This window comes from Rhizophagus irregularis, chromosome 20 (genome assembly GCF_026210795.1).
Source record: "Rhizophagus irregularis chromosome 20, complete sequence".
In the NCBI taxonomy this organism is placed as follows: Eukaryota; Fungi; Glomeromycota; class Glomeromycetes; order Glomerales; family Glomeraceae; genus Rhizophagus; species Rhizophagus irregularis.
The window spans coordinates 256,311-275,828 of NC_089448.1; the positions used below are offsets into that span (position 1 = coordinate 256,311).

The 19,518-nt window shown below is 26.2% G+C and overlaps 5 protein-coding genes across 5 annotated transcripts; 3 read left to right on the forward strand and 2 right to left on the reverse strand.

Annotated features, from left to right (window-relative positions):
- Nucleotides 1-1,922: 1,922 nt before the first annotated feature.
- On the reverse strand, nt 1,923-2,912 carry OCT59_012694 (uncharacterized protein; the record flags this gene model as incomplete). The annotated part of the gene is made up of 6 exons (XM_066140287.1): nt 1,923-1,976; nt 2,125-2,166; nt 2,321-2,362; nt 2,512-2,553; nt 2,625-2,643; nt 2,782-2,912. The coding sequence occupies 6 exons, from the start codon at nt 2,910-2,912 to the stop codon at nt 1,923-1,925; spliced, it is 330 nt and encodes a 109-aa protein (XP_066001176.1).
- Nucleotides 2,913-6,997: 4,085 nt separating this feature from the next.
- Nucleotides 6,998-8,473, forward strand: OCT59_012695 (uncharacterized protein; the record flags this gene model as incomplete). Its single annotated transcript, XM_066140288.1, has 1 exon — nt 6,998-8,473. The coding sequence occupies one exon, from the start codon at nt 6,998-7,000 to the stop codon at nt 8,471-8,473; it is 1,476 nt and encodes a 491-aa protein (XP_066001177.1).
- Nucleotides 8,474-9,821: 1,348 nt separating this feature from the next.
- OCT59_012696 (uncharacterized protein) lies at nt 9,822-11,387 on the reverse strand (the record flags this gene model as incomplete). Its single annotated transcript, XM_025326392.1, has 1 exon — nt 9,822-11,387. One exon carries the CDS (start codon nt 11,385-11,387, stop codon nt 9,822-9,824), a length of 1,566 nt encoding a protein of 521 aa, XP_025176339.1.
- A 3,653-nt stretch (nt 11,388-15,040) lies between these two features.
- On the forward strand, nt 15,041-16,619 carry OCT59_012697 (uncharacterized protein; the record flags this gene model as incomplete). Its single annotated transcript, XM_025330446.2, has 4 exons — nt 15,041-15,448; nt 15,542-16,385; nt 16,449-16,502; nt 16,579-16,619. The coding sequence occupies 4 exons, from the start codon at nt 15,041-15,043 to the stop codon at nt 16,617-16,619; spliced, it is 1,347 nt and encodes a 448-aa protein (XP_025176340.1).
- A 1,323-nt stretch (nt 16,620-17,942) lies between these two features.
- On the forward strand, nt 17,943-18,508 carry OCT59_012698 (uncharacterized protein; the record flags this gene model as incomplete). The annotated part of the gene is made up of 2 exons (XM_066140289.1): nt 17,943-17,960; nt 18,029-18,508. 2 exons carry the CDS (start codon nt 17,943-17,945, stop codon nt 18,506-18,508), a joined length of 498 nt encoding a protein of 165 aa, XP_066001178.1.
- Between the last annotated feature and the right edge of the window lie 1,010 nt (nt 18,509-19,518).

Consider the following 19,518-nt stretch of genomic DNA (forward strand, 5'->3'; position numbering starts at 1 on the left):
AATACAAATAAAAGTACTTTTTTATATTACCGGAAATCCAACTCCGATCAATTTGCTAAATTGGATTGTTCTGTGTGACCATTAATTTAATCAAATGACACAAGTAATGTTCCACAACAGCGAAAATTAATAAACCATCAACATCATGTGATTGGTTATTAAAATCCATATAATTAAAAAAATTTAAAAACTTTTGTAACGTTTAAATTACCTGTATAAATAAATTCTAAATTTTTCAACCTTACTTCCATTGGCCAGTTTATTATGTGACGTTAAACAAACTCAAAAAAGCGAAATTCATACGCCGATCATATAATTCCCAGCCACCAATTCTGGTACAAAGCAACAGGTTACAACTAGTATATTTGAAAAAAACACCATTATTGAATTTTTTTGGTAATAATATAACCTATAATAGTATATTATAATTGTGAACATTTGCAAATGCAATTAGAAATGAGAATTTAACCAATCAATTATTACTAAATATAATCCAATCACGTTATTACTATCTCGACTTTGCCATTATATTGACGATGAAAGTAAGGTTGATGATTTAGTGAATTAAATTAATTATTAGCTATAGTATAATTGATAGCTTAATTACTCTATAATGTACTAGCTGCTGTAACCTGTTGCGTTGCAACAGGATAATTTATGCCGGATTACACAGTGCGTAGGACTACTAGTAGGTTTATACCAATTTATACCCATGGCCTTTTTCCTTTTTTTTGCTACTGGCTTATCTTACTTTTTACATAATCTTTTTAAGTAGTTGCCATATTTCTTTCATATATTATTCATTAGTATTTTGGAAGCATATCTGGTTTATTATTTATAATCAATATAATCAATTTTTTTTTATATCATTAAAATTTACTACAGCTTATTAGAGGATAAAGATAACCAAAAAAAAAAATTGCAATAAATAATGAACAATAAAAAACATAATAACAAAAAAATCCTTCTTTACTGACATTATTAGTTATTAATAATTAATAAATAAAAATTCAACAAATTGTATAATAGTAAAACCCATGTTATTACATGTATTTATTTGGGATTTACATTGTAAATAGTAATATTTGCTAAGTCATAATTTTAACAATTTGTTAAAAAAAAAAATATTATGAATATCAAAATAACCATTGTCCGAAGCATACTAGCAGGGCTCATTCAAGATCATATAATATCTTCTGTCATGCTGCGCCTATGGTAAATGAAAAATTTTGGGATCATGTTAACATAAGTGATTATGTATTTATAATGTTTCAGCCTTCAGGTTCCCATTACTAGTGAACTATATACAACTTTATACAAATTTGCTGGATTTTTTGATCATTTTAAATAAAAAAAATATTTTTTTATACTTTTATTTGAAATTTAAAAAATACTTATTCACAAATGTCTACAGTAAATTACTTTTTAGAGTTATATTTGTAAGAAGAGAAAAAAAGAAAGAGAAAAAAAGAAATTAAAGCAATAGTAAGCATATTAAAATTTTGATAAACAAATTTATCAATAAATATTGATAAAATACTTGTATAGAATATGAAAGAAATATAAGAAAAATAACATAATATAACACAATATTACACAAATATTATAAAAAAATAACAAAATAATGACTTCATAAAATAAAAGTATTTTTATTATCATTATACAGTAGAGGTTGGTTTACAATAAGATTTCTTAATAAATAATATATAACTCAAAGATATCTTTATTTTCAGCTATTTAAATGATCATTTATATTTATATGATTTAATTTATACTATGGCCCTGCCACAAGGGACTTCCTAAGAAGTGCACTATGCTCCTCCCATGAAATTACGCATAGCACCATGCCATACCACAACCAACCAGCCCTACTATGAGACTACAGCAAAAGCTGGTACTCACAGGCTTACAAAGTAAGCACACTATGCTCCCACCCAACGCATAGCATCATGCTGCTCCAATAAAAATACCCAAAGCTAAAAATAATGAAGAAATAAAAAAAATCATAAAAAAAAATAGAACAACTGAAAAAATAAAAAAGTGCACTTACCTTCAGCCCTACTGTGAGACTGCAGCAAAAACTGGTACTCACAGGCTTACAAAGTAAGCACACTATGCTCCCACCCAACGCATAGCATCATGCTGCTCCAATAAAAATACCCAAAGCTAAAAATAATGAAGAAATAAAAAAAAATCATAAAAAAAAATAAAAAACAACTGAAAAAATAACAAAAAAGTGCACTTACCTTCAGCCCTACTGTGAGACTGCAGCAAAAGCTGGTACTCACAGGCTTACAAAGTAAGCACACTATGCTCCCACCCAATGCATAGCATCATGCTGCTCCAATAAAAATACCCAAAGCTAAAAATAATGAAGAAATAAAAAAAATCATAAAAAAAATAAAAAACAACTGAAAAAATAAAAAAGTGCTCTTACCTTCAGCCCTACTGTGAGACTGCAGCAAAAGCTGGTACTCACAGGCTTACAAAGTAAGCACACTATGCTCCCACCCAACGCATAGCATCATGCTGCTCCAAAAGAAATACCCAAAGCTAAAAATATAATGAAGAAATAAAAAATAAAGATGAAAAAAAACTGAAAAATAACAAAAAAGTGCACTTACCTTCGGTCCTATCGCAGGACTGCAGCAAAAACTGGTACCCACGAGCTTACTAAAAGTAAGCGTCTATGCTCCAACCCTCGCATAGTACTATACCGCTCCAAGTTCCCAACCAGCCCTACTGTGAGACTGCAGCAAAAGCTGGTACTCACAGGCTTACAAAGTAAGCATGCTATGCTCCCACCCATGCATAGCATCATGCTGCTCCATCGAAATACCCGAAAGACTACTTTCCAGACGTTTAAAGTATGATGATGAAAACAAAGTTAATAAAGACCAAGCAGCTTTCATCATTAAAATAACGGAAAATTGGAAGGTGATAGCGTATTTTACTGAGCAATTACTGAAATGATGGAGACGGCGGTGGGTACTTCACTGAAAAAAGATAGTGCGGATCTGATATATAAGGTGCAGAATTTCAAAATGATATAAGGGTTTCAAAGAAGAAGATGAAAACATCTGATATGCAAACACCAGTTGACTAATCGGCAAACATTTCTACGCCGCTGACACCTCCAGACAGAATATACATGGAGTTAGCAAATATGGGGAGTAGTTAAGGCTGAAGCTTCGACCAAAACACCTTTAAAATAAGATAATATTACGCCAGAAAAAGTTGTGGAGGTCATAAAGTATTATCGTGCGGCCAAAAAGATAGAGTATGTGCGATACCAAGCGTCCAGCAAGGAATTCGAAGGTAAAAGCGAAGCTAACGGAACTGGAAGAGATCTTTACAACAACTTCCAATGATATGGAATGGCAACATATTAGAACAGAGGCTTTGTACACGTTGAGCAAAGAACAAGGTCTAGGAAGCCTGGATCAGATGAAAGACTGGCTATGAAACATAACAACTTCTTGAGGATGGGTTATAAAAGCGGAACAAAGTGAAATTTCGCAAGAATACACCATGTTGAACGACTATTTCACAAAATGACTCAAAGACGAGATTAGTACGACGATTTGAGAGAGGTAGGAGAAAAATGACCTAAGACAGGGAGCCTATAACAGTCCAGAAGCGCTAGCGGCAGTAGCTAGAATAATGCGATGAGAGATTCGAGAGCGAGAGAAAGAGAAAAGAAAAGACAGAAAGAAGGAGATCTCGCAATAGAAGTCACGTGATTTCACGTAAAAAAAGTTTCCGATAACAAAATTTCATGCGGGTACGACGATGATTAGGGTGCAGAATTGAGTAACTGGATTTTGGATTGACGACCCTCCCAGACCAACCATATCATTGCGTCGAACTGCTTTTAGCTTAGTGTTTAACATAGTGGTTCTTGATTAGTTTAGAATTCACAAACTTATTGATTTACTTTTTGTAGGGAAGGCCGTGAGAAAGAAGAGGGATAAAACTGGGCGAGTAAACCGTTTGGTAATTTTGTCTGGTTTGATCACACTTTCTCCAGATACGGGTTTTTTATAGGGCTAGGGTTGGTTGTGAACTGATTTTAATTTTTTCTTTTTGAGATTTCTTCACGTTAGGTACAACCACGCACAAAAAAAAAAATAAATAAATTTTTAATTTTTGTTATAGTTATTGTGAGAAAACGAGATTTATTTATTTGCTTGTTCGTGCTATAGAGTCGCACAACTATTTGGTTGGCGTCTCTAAATATTTCTAAATATTATATATGTACTCGTATTAATTTTATTGTTGCAAAAAAAAAAAAAGTTAATATGGTCCCAACAAAATACCTAGAAGTCTACTTAAATATTTCCATAGACAGACGGTGAAAAGGACGACTATGGGCTAGAGGAAAGGGGAGAGACGACGTCCGTAACCTACAAAAGAGAAAGCCGAACGTAACGTTAGTAAACGTTTCACTAAATAAAAAAAAAAACAAAAAAAAAAAGAATTTCGTAAGTTTACCTGTCCAAGAGGCGTCCGAAGAGCCGTGGTTCTAGACAACAAGAGTGGAAAAAGGTGAGAGAGAGAAGAGCAAAAGGTAGAAAGAATAAGAAGGAAGAAGGACAAGTGATAAGTGAAAAGGGATAGAGGGTTTTTATAGTTTTTATACTTTATAAATTTATAGAGTATAAAAGTTTTTCCATAAAGATGACTCATGATTGTTACGCGTCGCGTATAATTATAATAGGAAATTGTTAACTGATCAAAATCACAATTTGAGGTTCCGATTTCCGATTTAGTATTTGTAGACAAAGTTTGTTATATTCGACACAATATTTTAGTAAATATGTGATTGTACCTTTTGGGAAATACTATAAAAAAATGTAAAAGTTACTAATGCCGTAAATGGTATTCTACACTACGGTTGAAATTTTTAACTTAAATATCATATTACTAAAAATTTATAAGTATGTATTAATTTAATCTGGTTATTATTAGGATATCATTGGAAAAAATACTCTAATAGAATCTCAAACAGAAACTTCATTTCGAGTTATTCTATTTTTAGTTACGGTATAGTTTTGTCATTTTAGTGCGCTGTTATGTATTTTTTTATCAGGTACGATTTTACGGTACGAATGTACGATAATTATTTGCAGACCATAATGCCTTATTTTTTAAAAAATTGATTATTTCAGTCAATTATATTAACAGGATTTAATTTTGTCAAATCATCTGGCCAAAACAATTTTAAAATATTTTTTGTATTACTTCGAGATTTACAGCAGGTATGTTACGAAACCATCTACATAAGATCATACCCGCCAGAATTTAAACTAAAATAAATTTAATATTGCTGAGTAATAAAATCACGCTAATAAAATTACGCTGCATCACATTCTACACTTTTTTTTAATTTTTATTATAAATTCTGGGGACGGAGTGTGAATCACGCGCTCATAAAAAATCTTTTGGAAAAAACTCCGATAAATGATCATTTTTCTAGTTTTTATTCCGACATATGACCAACTTTCTATAAGCCGATAATTTGTCATATAGTTGATTTCTTAGTGCCGGTAAAATGTCATAATTCCGGACAATTTTCGTGATTACGCTGTGGAAGTTTGTACATGATACTCAAAGATCAAAATTTATGATCACATCGTACCTTACTTATTGCGGATTTACTACGAAATCCCGATGATCAGGAATCCCAAAACCTGACGTTTCACAAAATTTCAAAGTCACGAGTCATGACATTTCCGACAATAATATCCTCATGAATACAAAAATTTTAAAAAAATTATATTAAAATTTGCAAAAGTATTATTAAAATTATTAAAATATTTAATATTAAATAAAAAAAAATAAAAATATTTTTAATTGTTACTTTATTTTTTATGACGTATTAATATAAAAATTTTAAATTTTACAAATAAAAAACGTTAATTCTTGCGAAACATTCAAATTTATTACATACCAATAAAAAATATTAATAGTTATAACATTATTACGTTTGAAAATTTTTTTTTTTTTAAAAAAAAAGAATGATAATAAATTTCGGGATAATGAGTGTGAGATTTTAAATTTTTGGTCAGGATTGTAATAACGGGAATCTGATCGTCGGAATTGTAATAACGGGATTCTGATCGTCGGAATTTTGAATGATTCCCTTATCACATCATATCGTATAAATAAATCACATGTATATGCAGTATTGAAAGACTATTATATTAGTCTATTATTTTTTTTTGAAAAAAAAAAATATTAAGCTTATCTTTCAGTATCACAAGTTTATCATGGTTTATAGATTTACAGATTCATGTCTTCTATTATATTAAGTGTCGTTCTATTCTATATATTTTTATGCTTATTTAACAATACTCAGGGGAACGGTTCCGGAAACAATGAGTTCGGAACTCGAATAATATGGTGCTACGTCGATTAATGATCATCCGATGTAGCAAGAACCAAAATATGAGCTAGAACCAAAAACATTTGACAATTATAAATATATGTAATAATGATTATATGATGATAATAATGAACGTATTAGAATTGTTAACGATGTCACCATAAAGATTACATAATTTTCTAATTACATATATTTTTCAAAAATAAAATTGCCTGTAATAAAATTATTTGCAATAATAATTGTAAAAAATAATAATGATTATTTTTTAATGATTATATTAGATTTATTAATTCAATTAATTAAATAAATCAATATTCTTAAGTTAAAATATTAAAGATAAACTTCCTTATTAAAGATGTTAATATTTTTAACCGAAGTTGGATCATGAACGTCATGTGGAACGTCTGATCATCATAATGGTCGCACAGGGAGCCTATTTATTATTAACTCCTTTTTTTGAAATTTTTTTCTTTCTTTTTTATTTTTTTTTTAAAAAAAAAGAAAGAAAAATTATTGTATAACATTTTGTAATAATAAATACCCGAAAAAATTTTCAATTATAGAAGATTTATTTTTAAAAATCAATTTTCGTTATTTTTGGATAAAAAAATGTCAAAACTCAATAAAGATATTCTTTTCTTAATATTTGAAGAATTACAAGATGATTCGAAATCCCTCTTTTCATGTCTAATGGTTAATAGAACTTGGTGTGAAATTGTAATTCCAATTTTATGGAGGAATCCTTGGTGTTATGACATTAAGTATTATAATAAAAGTTATTTATTTGCAATTATTGTTTCTTATTTATCAGATGATATTAAAGAATCTCTAACGAAACAAGGAAGTCAATTACCGTTAGTTTCATATCAAGTACTTTTATTTGATTATTTATCTTTTTGTAGAAGTATTAATGTTAAGACTATAAGAAGTATAACTTCTATTGGATCTTATATGACTTATAATCAATTTCTTTTACAACAAGAATTTTATAGCCTCTTTATGAAGAAATTTCCAGAGTTAAAGTATTTGAATATGAAATCTATTAAACATCAAATATTTTATTTTCCAGAAGCTAAGTTTCGTTTTGAATCACTTTATGAATTAGTATGTGACACATCAATAGACCCTTCATATTTTTATGGGCTGGCATGGATATGTCAACATATACATAGACTCATCGTTGTTAATGTAAACCCACAAGTTTATCATGCGATTGCTAAATTAATTAAGGTACAGAAAAATTTAAAATATTTTGAATGGGAAGATGATTATGGGTTACCCACTACCGGATCAGATCCTTATAAAGAGATTCTTCTTGCATTAGAAAAAAAGGTAGATACTATCAACCATTTAAAATTATTCTTCATATATAAAGATCGTACATCACAAAAGGTACTTCCAAAATTTCATAAATTAAAAACATTAATAACTGATTTTGGACCTTTTAGTGAAGAACAATTAAAATTTTTTATTTATCGTGATCTTGAAATCTTTGAAATAGATTATTATGAATTAAAAGCAGCTTCTATTATAATTGAAAATAGTGGAGGGAAATTAAAGAAAATATTTTTTGTATCATCTTATGAACTTGATGATTATATAAATAATTTTGATGATGATTCACGTATTTTTATTCGTAGAGTTTATGAAAGTTGTCCTTTAGTTGAATATTTATCACTTGTATTTCCACCATCAAAGGAACATTTTAATGAATTTGAAAAATTATTAAAAATTTGTCAAAATTTGAAATCATTATTTTTAATAATATATATGAATGAAGTAGAACCTGAAAAAAAATTACTTTTAGAAAATGGAGAAGAATTATTAAAAATATTAATCAGATCAGCACCAACTAATTTAAGAGAAATTAGATTTCTTTATGATGTAGAATTTTCTTTGGAAGCTTTGGAAGAATTTTTAGAAAAATGGAGGGGTCGACCTATACTTTCCATACTTACATGTAGACCTATTTATAAAGAAGAAAATTATGTAAAATTGATTAATAAATATAAAAATAATGGAATAATTAAAGATTTTAGATGTGAATCATTTATGAATGTAGTAAATATTAACTTCAATATATGAGATATAAATATTTTTTTGTTTTAATTTTAACTAGTAGGGATATATATTATAGTAGATAGGGTTGATTGATTATAATTTCTATGATAAATAAACGTGCTTTACTGTGTATAGCAATTGTATTATCTAATTTTTCTTATTAATAAATAATTTTACAAACATACCAAAAATACCGTTTTTTTAGTTGATCCGATTTTATTATAAAATTTTTTAAGCCACAATTATCACAATTTTCGTGTATATGAAACGTAAAATTATTAAATAAAAATATATATACTTCGATTTTAAAGTTCCTTTATACACTATAAACTTACTTACCAGCAATGGAAATGTATAGTAAATCCATTAAGAGGACGAACCGGATTAATGAACATATAAAGGTTGTCTTTTTTGTTTTTTCACTTCATGTCTGCTATATAGAAGCGATAAGGAATAATATTAAATTTATATGTTTTTATTTTTATTTTATAGATTTTACGTGGAGTTATAAATGAACGTCCCAATTATTATTTGGATGAAATTGTAGGAGAGACGATTAGAGAAACTAGCAAAGAGGTTCTATATCCACATTATACAAACAAGAAATAAGGTCAGTATATTTGTCATTTTATTTCACTTTTATATTAAAATCACAATAATTTAAATCTTTTAGTTAGAAAATCAACAAGAGAAAGGAGTGATTTATTAAAAGCTGATTATTCTTTTACTATTGGTAATGAATATCAAGCAGAACAGTTGATCTTCCTAACGAGATGAAAGGACTTTATCAAGACACTATGTATACGTGTATACGGTATTCACAAAAATCAAGTAACATTTAAAAAGTAGTTTTTTTTAGTTGTATTAGATATACATATGATATTACCTGTTCTTATAAGATGGGTTTATTACATGTGATATCATGAAAGCTGTTGTGATTTCGTACATTTATTTTATTTCAAGACATAAGTATTTTTTTCGCGTTTATACTTTATAACATTATGTCACATTTATATTTACGTAAGCGTAACTACAATTAAATTTGAAATATTTATCATTAAAAAACTTCTAATTTTAATGCTTCTAATTTGTATTTACCTGATAAATCCTTATCCTTGTTACAGTATATGAGGAAAAGGTAAATGTGATAAAGGTGTAGTAAAGTGTTTTCTCTTTCTCCATATTCATCCAATTACTGTATAACATGAATTTATTAATAATTTTTTGCTTCCCTAACAAGTTTTGTTTTTACTCCACTTTTTACTGATTTTTAAATTTATAAAATCACAAAATTTCTACCAAATTTTCATAATTATTAATTATTTTTTTTTATTTATAAAAAATTGAAATGTTCCTATATTTTAATACAATTTTAATCAATATCCATTATAAAAGTATTAATATCAATAAATAATTCATTATAACTTTGTACTCTAATATTATAAAATTTAAATTCTTCCAATTCATCTTTTGAATTTGATAAATCACCACTTTTCATATGATGTTCAGAAGTAAAAGTATTTTTAATAGCTAAATTTTTAACTTTTTTCTTTTTCATAATATATTCTTTTATAAAAGGTAAAATATCAATATCATGACAATATTTTGGTGTTATATTATTAATTAATAATTTTTTAAAGAAAGTATTTTGAGAATTTTTTAAGAAAATTTCAAAATCAATTATATTAATATTAAGAGCCAAATTTAAATATTCTAATTTAAAAGGAAGGATTTGACCTAAATTTTGTAAAATAATTGAACTAATATATTCAACATTATAATTTGGTAAACAAAAATAAATTGAAAGATAATTTAAATTATTTTTAATACTTTCAATTAAATTAAATATTAAAGAATTAATATGAGGTTCAATTTTACATAAATTAAGAAATTTAATATTTTTAGAATATTTTGGTATTAATTCAAATAAATTAATTAATTGTTGTTTAAATAATAAAGATAAATTATAACCAGAACTAAAACCAAAATTTTCTAAATAATTACCAGATTTTTGTAATAATAATAATAATGAATCATCAATTTGTGATCTTTTATCTAATAATAAAGATTTTAATTTAAATGGTCTAGTTAAATTAATAATTTGTTGAGTAAAACCAGAACAATAAATTATATGAACAGATTCTAATACACATAATTTTTCAAATATATTATCTAAATTATTTATATTCTTAAAATCAATATAATAAAAAATGATTGTATTTAAAGTATTAGAACAATTAAAACATTTAGATAATAATAAAGGTTGATATAAAGATGAAAAATCACGTCTAAACATAATTTTTTTAAGATTTTGATGAGAATTAATTATTTGTGATATACGATTTTTAATTTGTGTATTTAAAGAAATGATAGAAAGGTTTAAATTTTTAATATTATGAATAAAATTTGGATTTTGTAAAATTAATTCAAGAACATTATCACAATATGTACCAAAAGAAGCATTTATCTCAATTTCAAAAGTATGTAAATTTATTTCATTATCAATAAATATTTTAAATAATGCCATAGAAATTGATTTTCTAAAATTATCTCTTGAAAAATATCTATTTCCAACTATTGAAGTTCTTTTAAATCTCCACATTCCAATTGAAGAAATAACTTTTCTTGTATTCATATATTTTAAAAAACTAGGATAATTAAATAATGTATTTGAAGGTAATGGATTTTTATTAATTTTATATTCATTTAATTCTGTTTTTAAATCATCTTCTAAATTATGAAAATAAATTTCAACAACATTATAATTTTTTGTAGGAAATGAAAATGTATTTTCCCATAATAATGGAATCGCAAAACGACACCATAACCTGTTAACTAAAACACATGAATGTAAAGTTGAATAATCATCCCGAAAATATTTTATGATTTCATATATTAATTCAGGTAAATCACCTGAAAATATTTTTGAACAAGACATATCGTTGATATCGAAGGGAGAGTTAGAAAGTATAATATCGGCAATTGTGACAACATATTATGTTGATAGTGATTGCGCCTAATTATTGAACACATGATTAATTAAGTTGGTAAACTTAATTTTGGCCAGTATTAAAATTCGATAATCTTAATTCCGGTCAAAATTAAAAATACACCGAATATAGTTTAACGTAATATCATACTGTTCAAGTATTCATTTTGAAAAAGTAATTGGCGTTTAATGTTAAAATTAACCTATTTTTAGTTTAAAATGAAAATTCATTCAAATTCAGTTAAAGCAAATTTTTTTTTTAATTTGGTAAATCGTAAAATTATTATTCATCAACGATATTTGAAATTTGATATGCCGTAAATCTTACCAGACAAATTTTTATTTAGTGATAATCAAATTTAATACTAACCAATTTTAGTTTCAATTTTAGTTTAAAATGAAAATTTATTTTTTTTAATCATAAAATTATTATTTATCGACGATGTTTTGAAATGTGATGTACCGGAAAAAAAATAATTTTATGATACATAATAAAATGAGTTTCTAAAAATTTAATTATAATAACGATTTATAATCAAATTTATTTTAGTAATCAAACTATTATTTATTGAAAATGGATTTTTTTGTCGGTAATAATAATAATTGTACCAATCAGATAACAACAATTGCTGTGCCACAAAAATTTTTATTTTTCTTTTTATCGAAAGATACTTTAAACTTATCGTCATTATTGTAATTATAATGATATTTTCAAAAAAGAATAAAACATGATATAATTTAATATATTAAAATAATAAAAAGTTTAATTGTTAAAAAATGAGGTTAGTATAATGGTAAAAGTGATGTTAGCTGTTAGTGCTTTTTTTTTCATATGAAATCGAAGAAAATGCATCATGTAGATCTCTAATTAGAAGCAATGATTTATGTAACACGAGACTTTTTTTGACTTTTCTATACTTTTTTAATATTTTCAGTATTACATAAGTTAAACCTTTTATAGTCAATCATTATAAGTTATTTTGTCAACTCTATAACTTTCATTAATTATAAATGATAGGATAAAAATGCCGATTTTTTGAGTTGTACATAGAGTGATAGAGATACTGTCAAAATCGTTACAATTGGATATAAAAATTAGGCGTGTACATGATACATTTATTATATAAATCCCAAAATTTAGAATTATATGTATTTTTTATTATTCTACGATTTTTATTAATTATAAAAGATAGGTTAAAAATGCCGATTTTAAGTTATATAATAGAGAAATGTTAAAAAATTGGGCGTTTTGCGTGTCAAAAATTTTAGAATTACTGATATGTATTTTTTATCATTATACAATTCTTATTAATTACAAAAAAAGATTAAAGATAGGTTAAAATGCCAATTTTGAGTTATATATAGAGAAACTACTAAAATACTTTACCATAATAAAAATTTTAAAGGCCGTGGTGGTGGTAATCGCAGATTAAGAAAACAATACCTGATATTTCACGACTTAAATTACCCAAATTTGTATGGATTTAAATTTCAATAATGGAATTTTATAGTTAAAGTTTATAAGATTCATAACGATAATAATTGAAATTATAATTTTATATTTTTTCGGTTATACAATATAAAGATTTTTTTTTTTTTAAAAAAAAAATTATTTACAGCGCAACTAATATATAAGTCACATGTCAGTAATCACATGTCTGTATAATTACTAGTTTATTCTTTGGGAAATTCAATTGTTTACATGATAGTTAAATTGTAAAGTATAAAATTAATAAGACACGTGAAATTATCAATTTACCATGAATAATAAAAAACCTCGCAATTTTATTTATAAAGATGAAATGTTCGCATGTCCGTATATAATAATTAATAAGTTCCTTCATTAAATTATTAAAATTTATAAAAAATATTGATTTGAATAAATTGTTAAAATAATCCAACCTTTTCGTTCACATATAATAAAAAATAAAATTCAAAAAGTTTTAAATTCATTTTTTTTTCAATTCTTCTCTCCCAATTTGTAAGTACTTAAATTATATAGCGTTTCTTCGTTTCCATTTTCTGCTTCTTTGTTATATTTTCCCTTAAATCTTTTCAATATAAGCTTTAAAATATTCCTCATGAATTTATAAGGAAGAAAAAAAAGCTTATTAAATTGAAAAAAATAATGTAAAAAAAAAACAATAACCCTTAGTAACTTTACCGTAACTATACCGAAGTAGCCTTCCTAAATTTCACATAGAAGTGAGTGATAGAACCGTACCTAGTTAAATAATTTATTGTAGCAACTAATAACTTCTAACAAAACATTACCATTAAAAATAACAAAGTAGTGTATTTTATTCCTAAATAAGAAAAAAAAAACACGATACTTTACTGTAAAACCTTCTGAAAATAATACATCTACACGTAACTTCTAGATTTGAATAATAAAGCCATTATTCCTAGAAAAGAATAGAACGTTATTTGTTTAGTATCATGCTAAAAAACCACCACTATCACAAAACAGAATTTACCTAATTTCACAATAGAAAAAAATATATATTTTTTTTTTGCTAATTTTTTATTTTATTACAGATAAACAAGAAATTTTTCATTTGTTTCAATTGTTGGCTTATTTTTTTTTTTACTTTGTTTCTTGAAATTTGAAATTTGATTCCATTGTTTATAAAATGTCAAAAAGTTGATTCCCAATCAATTACTAAGTATCGTCCCATCAAATTATTACTATCTCAACTTTGCCATTTAAAGTACAGCGATGATTGTCTTGATAAGTTTAATTTAGAAGCCTACTATGAGGACAGAAAATAAATTCATTTGATTAGACTACTTTTAAAATATGTCATGTAACTGAAGAGCATATAAAGCAAAAAAAGAACAAAAGTGAATCTGAAATATTAGCAAAAATTTTGATTATTAAAAGAAATGTTGACAATATATCGATATTGTTCAAGAAAGAAACTTCATTAGACGTCTTGTTATATGATTAAGAGTACAAAGTTTTAGTAAAAAAAAATAATAACAAAAGAGCAAAAAAATAATGCACAAATTATGATGATATTGACACACAGCTGACATAACCATAATAGAAAATTTTTAAACATGTGAAACTACAAAATTTGGTTTAGATATCCTGTGTAAATTTAGTTAATTACGTAATTTTTTGTTTTCTTTCATAAAATATGTTAATATGATCTTGGTAATTATTCTTTATTTCATATTTACTCATATATAAACAATATTTACTGCTCAAGAATTTTAGAAAAAAATAAAATAAAAATACCAATTTAGTTTACTCCCTAATTATAAGGTTGACTAGAACTTTTATTTTTTTCAAATTTGAATTAACATTTACGATCGCGCTGTTGCTTTCATAAATAAACTATTATAAATTATAATAAAAAAAATTTTAGAATTATAAATAATAATAGAATTTTTGATGACGTCTCGAAATCTAAAAAAAGGTAGATCAATGAATCGGAAAAATTACGGCCCGAAATAACTGATCACCTGGTGCAATGATCGGAGTAATCCCGCTTTTGATCTTTTTTAGTAACTCTTTGTAAATATAAAAAAAAAAAATTTTCGTTCAAAAAAAAAGTTCTTTTTTTTTGAATACTGTATATTACGAAAATAACCTAATGGAAACCGAATTTAGTAAATTAAATATCTCAGGTGAAGATTCCAATCACAAAAGTTGTTCATATTGTAACAAACCTTTTACTGAAGAATCATGGTGTAAAGAATGTGACCCATTTAGAAAAATAGAAGGATGGACCAGTGGAAATTCAGATATTGATAAGTTTATAAAAGATACAATGTATAAGCAAGTATATAGTTATAATATTCTTGAATGGGTACCATTTGATAGATTTACAGATATAAAAGAAATTGGTGAAGGTGGATTCGCCAAAGTATATACTGCAACTTGGATTGATGGTAAATCAAATTATGATGGAAGTTGGAAAAAAAAAGAACCCGAATCTATGGAAATTGCCTTGAAAAGGCTGAATGGATCACAGAATATGTCAGATAAATATTTAAATGAAGTACGTTTTTATACTATTTTGTATCTTATTTAATTTATTTCATTTAGGTGTTTAATATTAAATCATTTTATTTTTTATTTTATTAAAATATAGCTTAAAATACATTGGGAAATTTCTAATAAACATGGATTAAAATTTTATGGATTAACTAAATGCCCAGAAACTAAAGAATTTATGATGATTATACAATTTGCTGATAAAGGAAATTTGAGAAGTACTCTTTCAAATAACTTTAACAAAATTATGTGGGGAACAAAAATTATGTATTTATATATTGCACTCATAGACGTAGATGATTTACATGAATTAGGATATTGCCATAAAGATTTTCATAGTGGGAATATTTTACTAGCTAGCGCTACTTATATTTCAGACTTTGGATTATCAGGACCAGCAAATGAACAAAAATCAGATGGTAAAGTTTATGGAGTAATGCCATATATTGCACCAGAAATCTTAAACGGAGAACCATATACATCATCATCTGATATTTATAGTGTAGGTGTAATTATGGCTGAATTATCATCAGGAAAACCACCTTTTTACAATAAAAAACATGATTTAAGCTTAGCATTAGCCATATGTAATGGACTCAGACCAGAATTTGGAAAAGGAACTCCTGAATTTTACAAGAAATTAGCTTATAAATGCATGAATGCTAATCCAAATGAAAGACCAACAGCTTTTGAATTATACGATATATTTAAGTTTTGGAAAAATTCTATTGAAGGTAGTTATAGTGTAGTAGAAAAATTCGGTTATAAAGGAAAAGAAATCAAAGCAGCATTTGAAGAAGCTGATAAAGAAATACCAAACATCTCAACTTCATATGAAAAGAATTCTGATGCTGTATTTACTAGTAGAGCGTTTACATTTAGCAATTTATTATCAAAACCTGTTAATTCATCCATTATCACATCATATATTAATAATGAAGGTATTTTTATTTTTAAAATTTTTATTTTTACTTAAATTATTATTAACTTTATTGTTTTAATAGTTTGTGACTCTCAATTAATCGACTTGGAAGTATCTAATTCAATACAATTAAGAGGTACTATATTAAACATAATTAATATTATACTATACATTTTAAATATTCTAACAATATTTGTATTGCTGATATTTAGATATTGACGATGAAAGTAAGGTTGATGATTTAGTGAATTAAATATTTATTAGCTATAGTTGATAGCTTAATTACTCTATAATGCACTAGCTGCTGTAACCTATTGCGTTACAATAGGATTAATTTATGGTAATATACAAATTTATACCCATGGCCTTTTTTCTTTTTCTGTTACAGGCTTATCTTACTTTACATAATCTTTTTTGCACTGTTCAAGCAGTTGCCATATTTCTTTCATATATTGTATTACATTAGTATTATGGAAGCATATCCGATTTATAATTTATAATCAATATAATCAAATTTTTTTATTTATATCATTAAAATTTACTACAACTTTTTAGAGAATGGAGATAGTAACAAAAAAAAATTGCAATAAAAAATGAACAATAAAAAACGTAATAATAAAAAATCCTTCTTTATTGACATTATTAGTTATTATTGATAATTAATAAACAAAAATTCAACAAAATGTATAATAATAAAAAAATCTATTTAACATAAGAAAAAGATCACAAAATCAAAAATAAATGATAATAAAAAATTTTTCAGCAACTGAAAATAAAACTAATTAAAAAAATTATTTTTTGGTTTAAACTGAAAAAATAATTTAAAAAAATTATTTTCGGTATTAAAACTGAAAATCAAAATAAAATTTTCAGTTTTGAAAAAAAAGAACCGAAAAATAAAAAAAAATATTATCAGAAAAATTTTTATTCTATAAGAAATGGTAAAAAAAAGTATTTAAAAAAGATTGGTCACCAGTACGTCGGTACACATAATAATCCTGGCAGCTAACAAAATCATTTTGACCGAAATAGATTAGGGCGCCTAAAATTAATAATAAAAATGAAATCAATTTGCACTTTGCAGAAGCCTGTGATTTGTTACTACGCAGTTAACAATTTAGTACTATACAACATTTGACGACGTGATCTCATGAAATTATTGATAACACTTTTTCGAAAGGCTGAGTCAAATAATAACATTCAGAAATAATTTATTAAAAGAAAATCCCTTCGCTAAAGAAAATAAATCTATTTAGTAGTATTAATGGAATCAACTTGCATTCGATCTTTAGATACTAGTAGAAGTCCTGAAAAATAGAATATATGCTTTAATAATGTAACTTTATTTTACATTGAAAAATCCCTTGAAAAAAAGAAAAAATTTATTGAAAAAGATGATATTACCATAGAACTGCACAATTCAATTAATTGTTCTCCTCGAATTTCACAATAGAAACGATCCTACACAATACTAGAGAAGCTTAATATGCTGTAGAACCCAAAAACAATAATTATCACAAACTATAAAACTTAACTAAATTAGAATTTATAGGTTTACAGTCATATAATAGGCAATATGAGCAAGTCCGATAAAGTATTAACCCTGAGTATCTGGATTGGCAAGCAAAATTAACTGGATTACCAAGTGTTTTGACAGACAAGATTCGTTCCAGTTTATATAGAAAATATAAAAAAGAAACTGGACATGAGCCATGGCAATTATCAGAAGCACATGCATCAGAAGCCAGCCTTCTCATAAATCCGAGGCCAGAAAACAAAGTATCCTATTTATCTTTTTCTGAACAATGTGAAGAAAAAGGGCCTATCACTTTTGAAGTCAAACCTGATCCAGAATTAATTATAAAATCAGTCTTAGAGCACTTCCCATACTTGGAATTCCAAAATAGTTTTAGAGGGATTGATAATTATAATTTCATATTGCCTCAGCTGTGGAGCTCACTATGCCCTATTTGTGATGGAAAACATGGGAATTATGGATTACATGGCTCATGGTACTGCAAAAATGGGAAACAGCTTCCTTATGATCCCAAGTTAGCAAAGTTACTATCCCAAGATAAGTTGGAATATTGTCTTACCTGCAACACTGCAAGCAATAAACTCAAGTTTGCAATTGTAGCATGAACCAGTCATGTGGTCCGATCACCTGAAATGTACAGTATTATATCATAGAAAATCTGTTAAAATTATCAGAGGTAATGGATCATAGATTTTTTCTTTCTTACCCTGCAGATTGATTGATGATATATCACTAACATCAGTAGATCCACTCTTTATGATTCTGCTTATTCTGCTTCTATTGTGAAGAGCCTTCATGATTATCAAATGACATGGCAAGTAACAATTTAACCCTTGTTTTCTTGCTTATTATTTATACTGTACATGAAAAATTGTGACTTTATTAAGTTTTTTTCTCATATACATTTGAAAAAAAAAAAACCAATAGGATATGCTATCAGGAAAAGTTATTAGGTAAGTCATCTCCAGCAGATCAACAGATCAAGGGAGGAGTGCTAGCAGAACTAATTTGAAAATGAGGGGATGGAAGCGTGGTTGTAAGGTTTGTGAAGAATATGATCATTACTCATATCTGTATTGCAAAAGGTGCAAAAAGGTCGCAGAAGGAATATTTAAGTGATGTGAATGTCCTTTGAGGCTTGGATAATTTGATCAATAAAGAAATGGTGCAAATTTATCAGACATTTTATAATTTTTTTGCATGAAGTTGGTTGTGGGATTGTATGAAACAAGTTTTATACTATTATTTTTTGAACAAGTTTTATTATAACTTGATAAATCAATGTACAGTTATATTATAGTAATCATTATGGAAACAAGTAATTGCTCGAAATAATTTATTCTCAAACTTTCTTACACATTCTCAAAATTATGTATAGCCCCTTGATGATCTTTATATATGGATAGCATTAAATTCTTTATTGTTAAATTAAGGGGATCCATTGATCAGATTTTTGTGATATGATCATATTAACATAATTTTTCCCAAAGTGTATTCCAAGATTGATCCTGCAAATTGTATAAAAAGGTATCCCAACTAGTAAATCCTTTATCTGCCTCATGCAAGTAAAATAAATCAAACAAGTCTAATCAAACCAATCTAACTTACCATTATT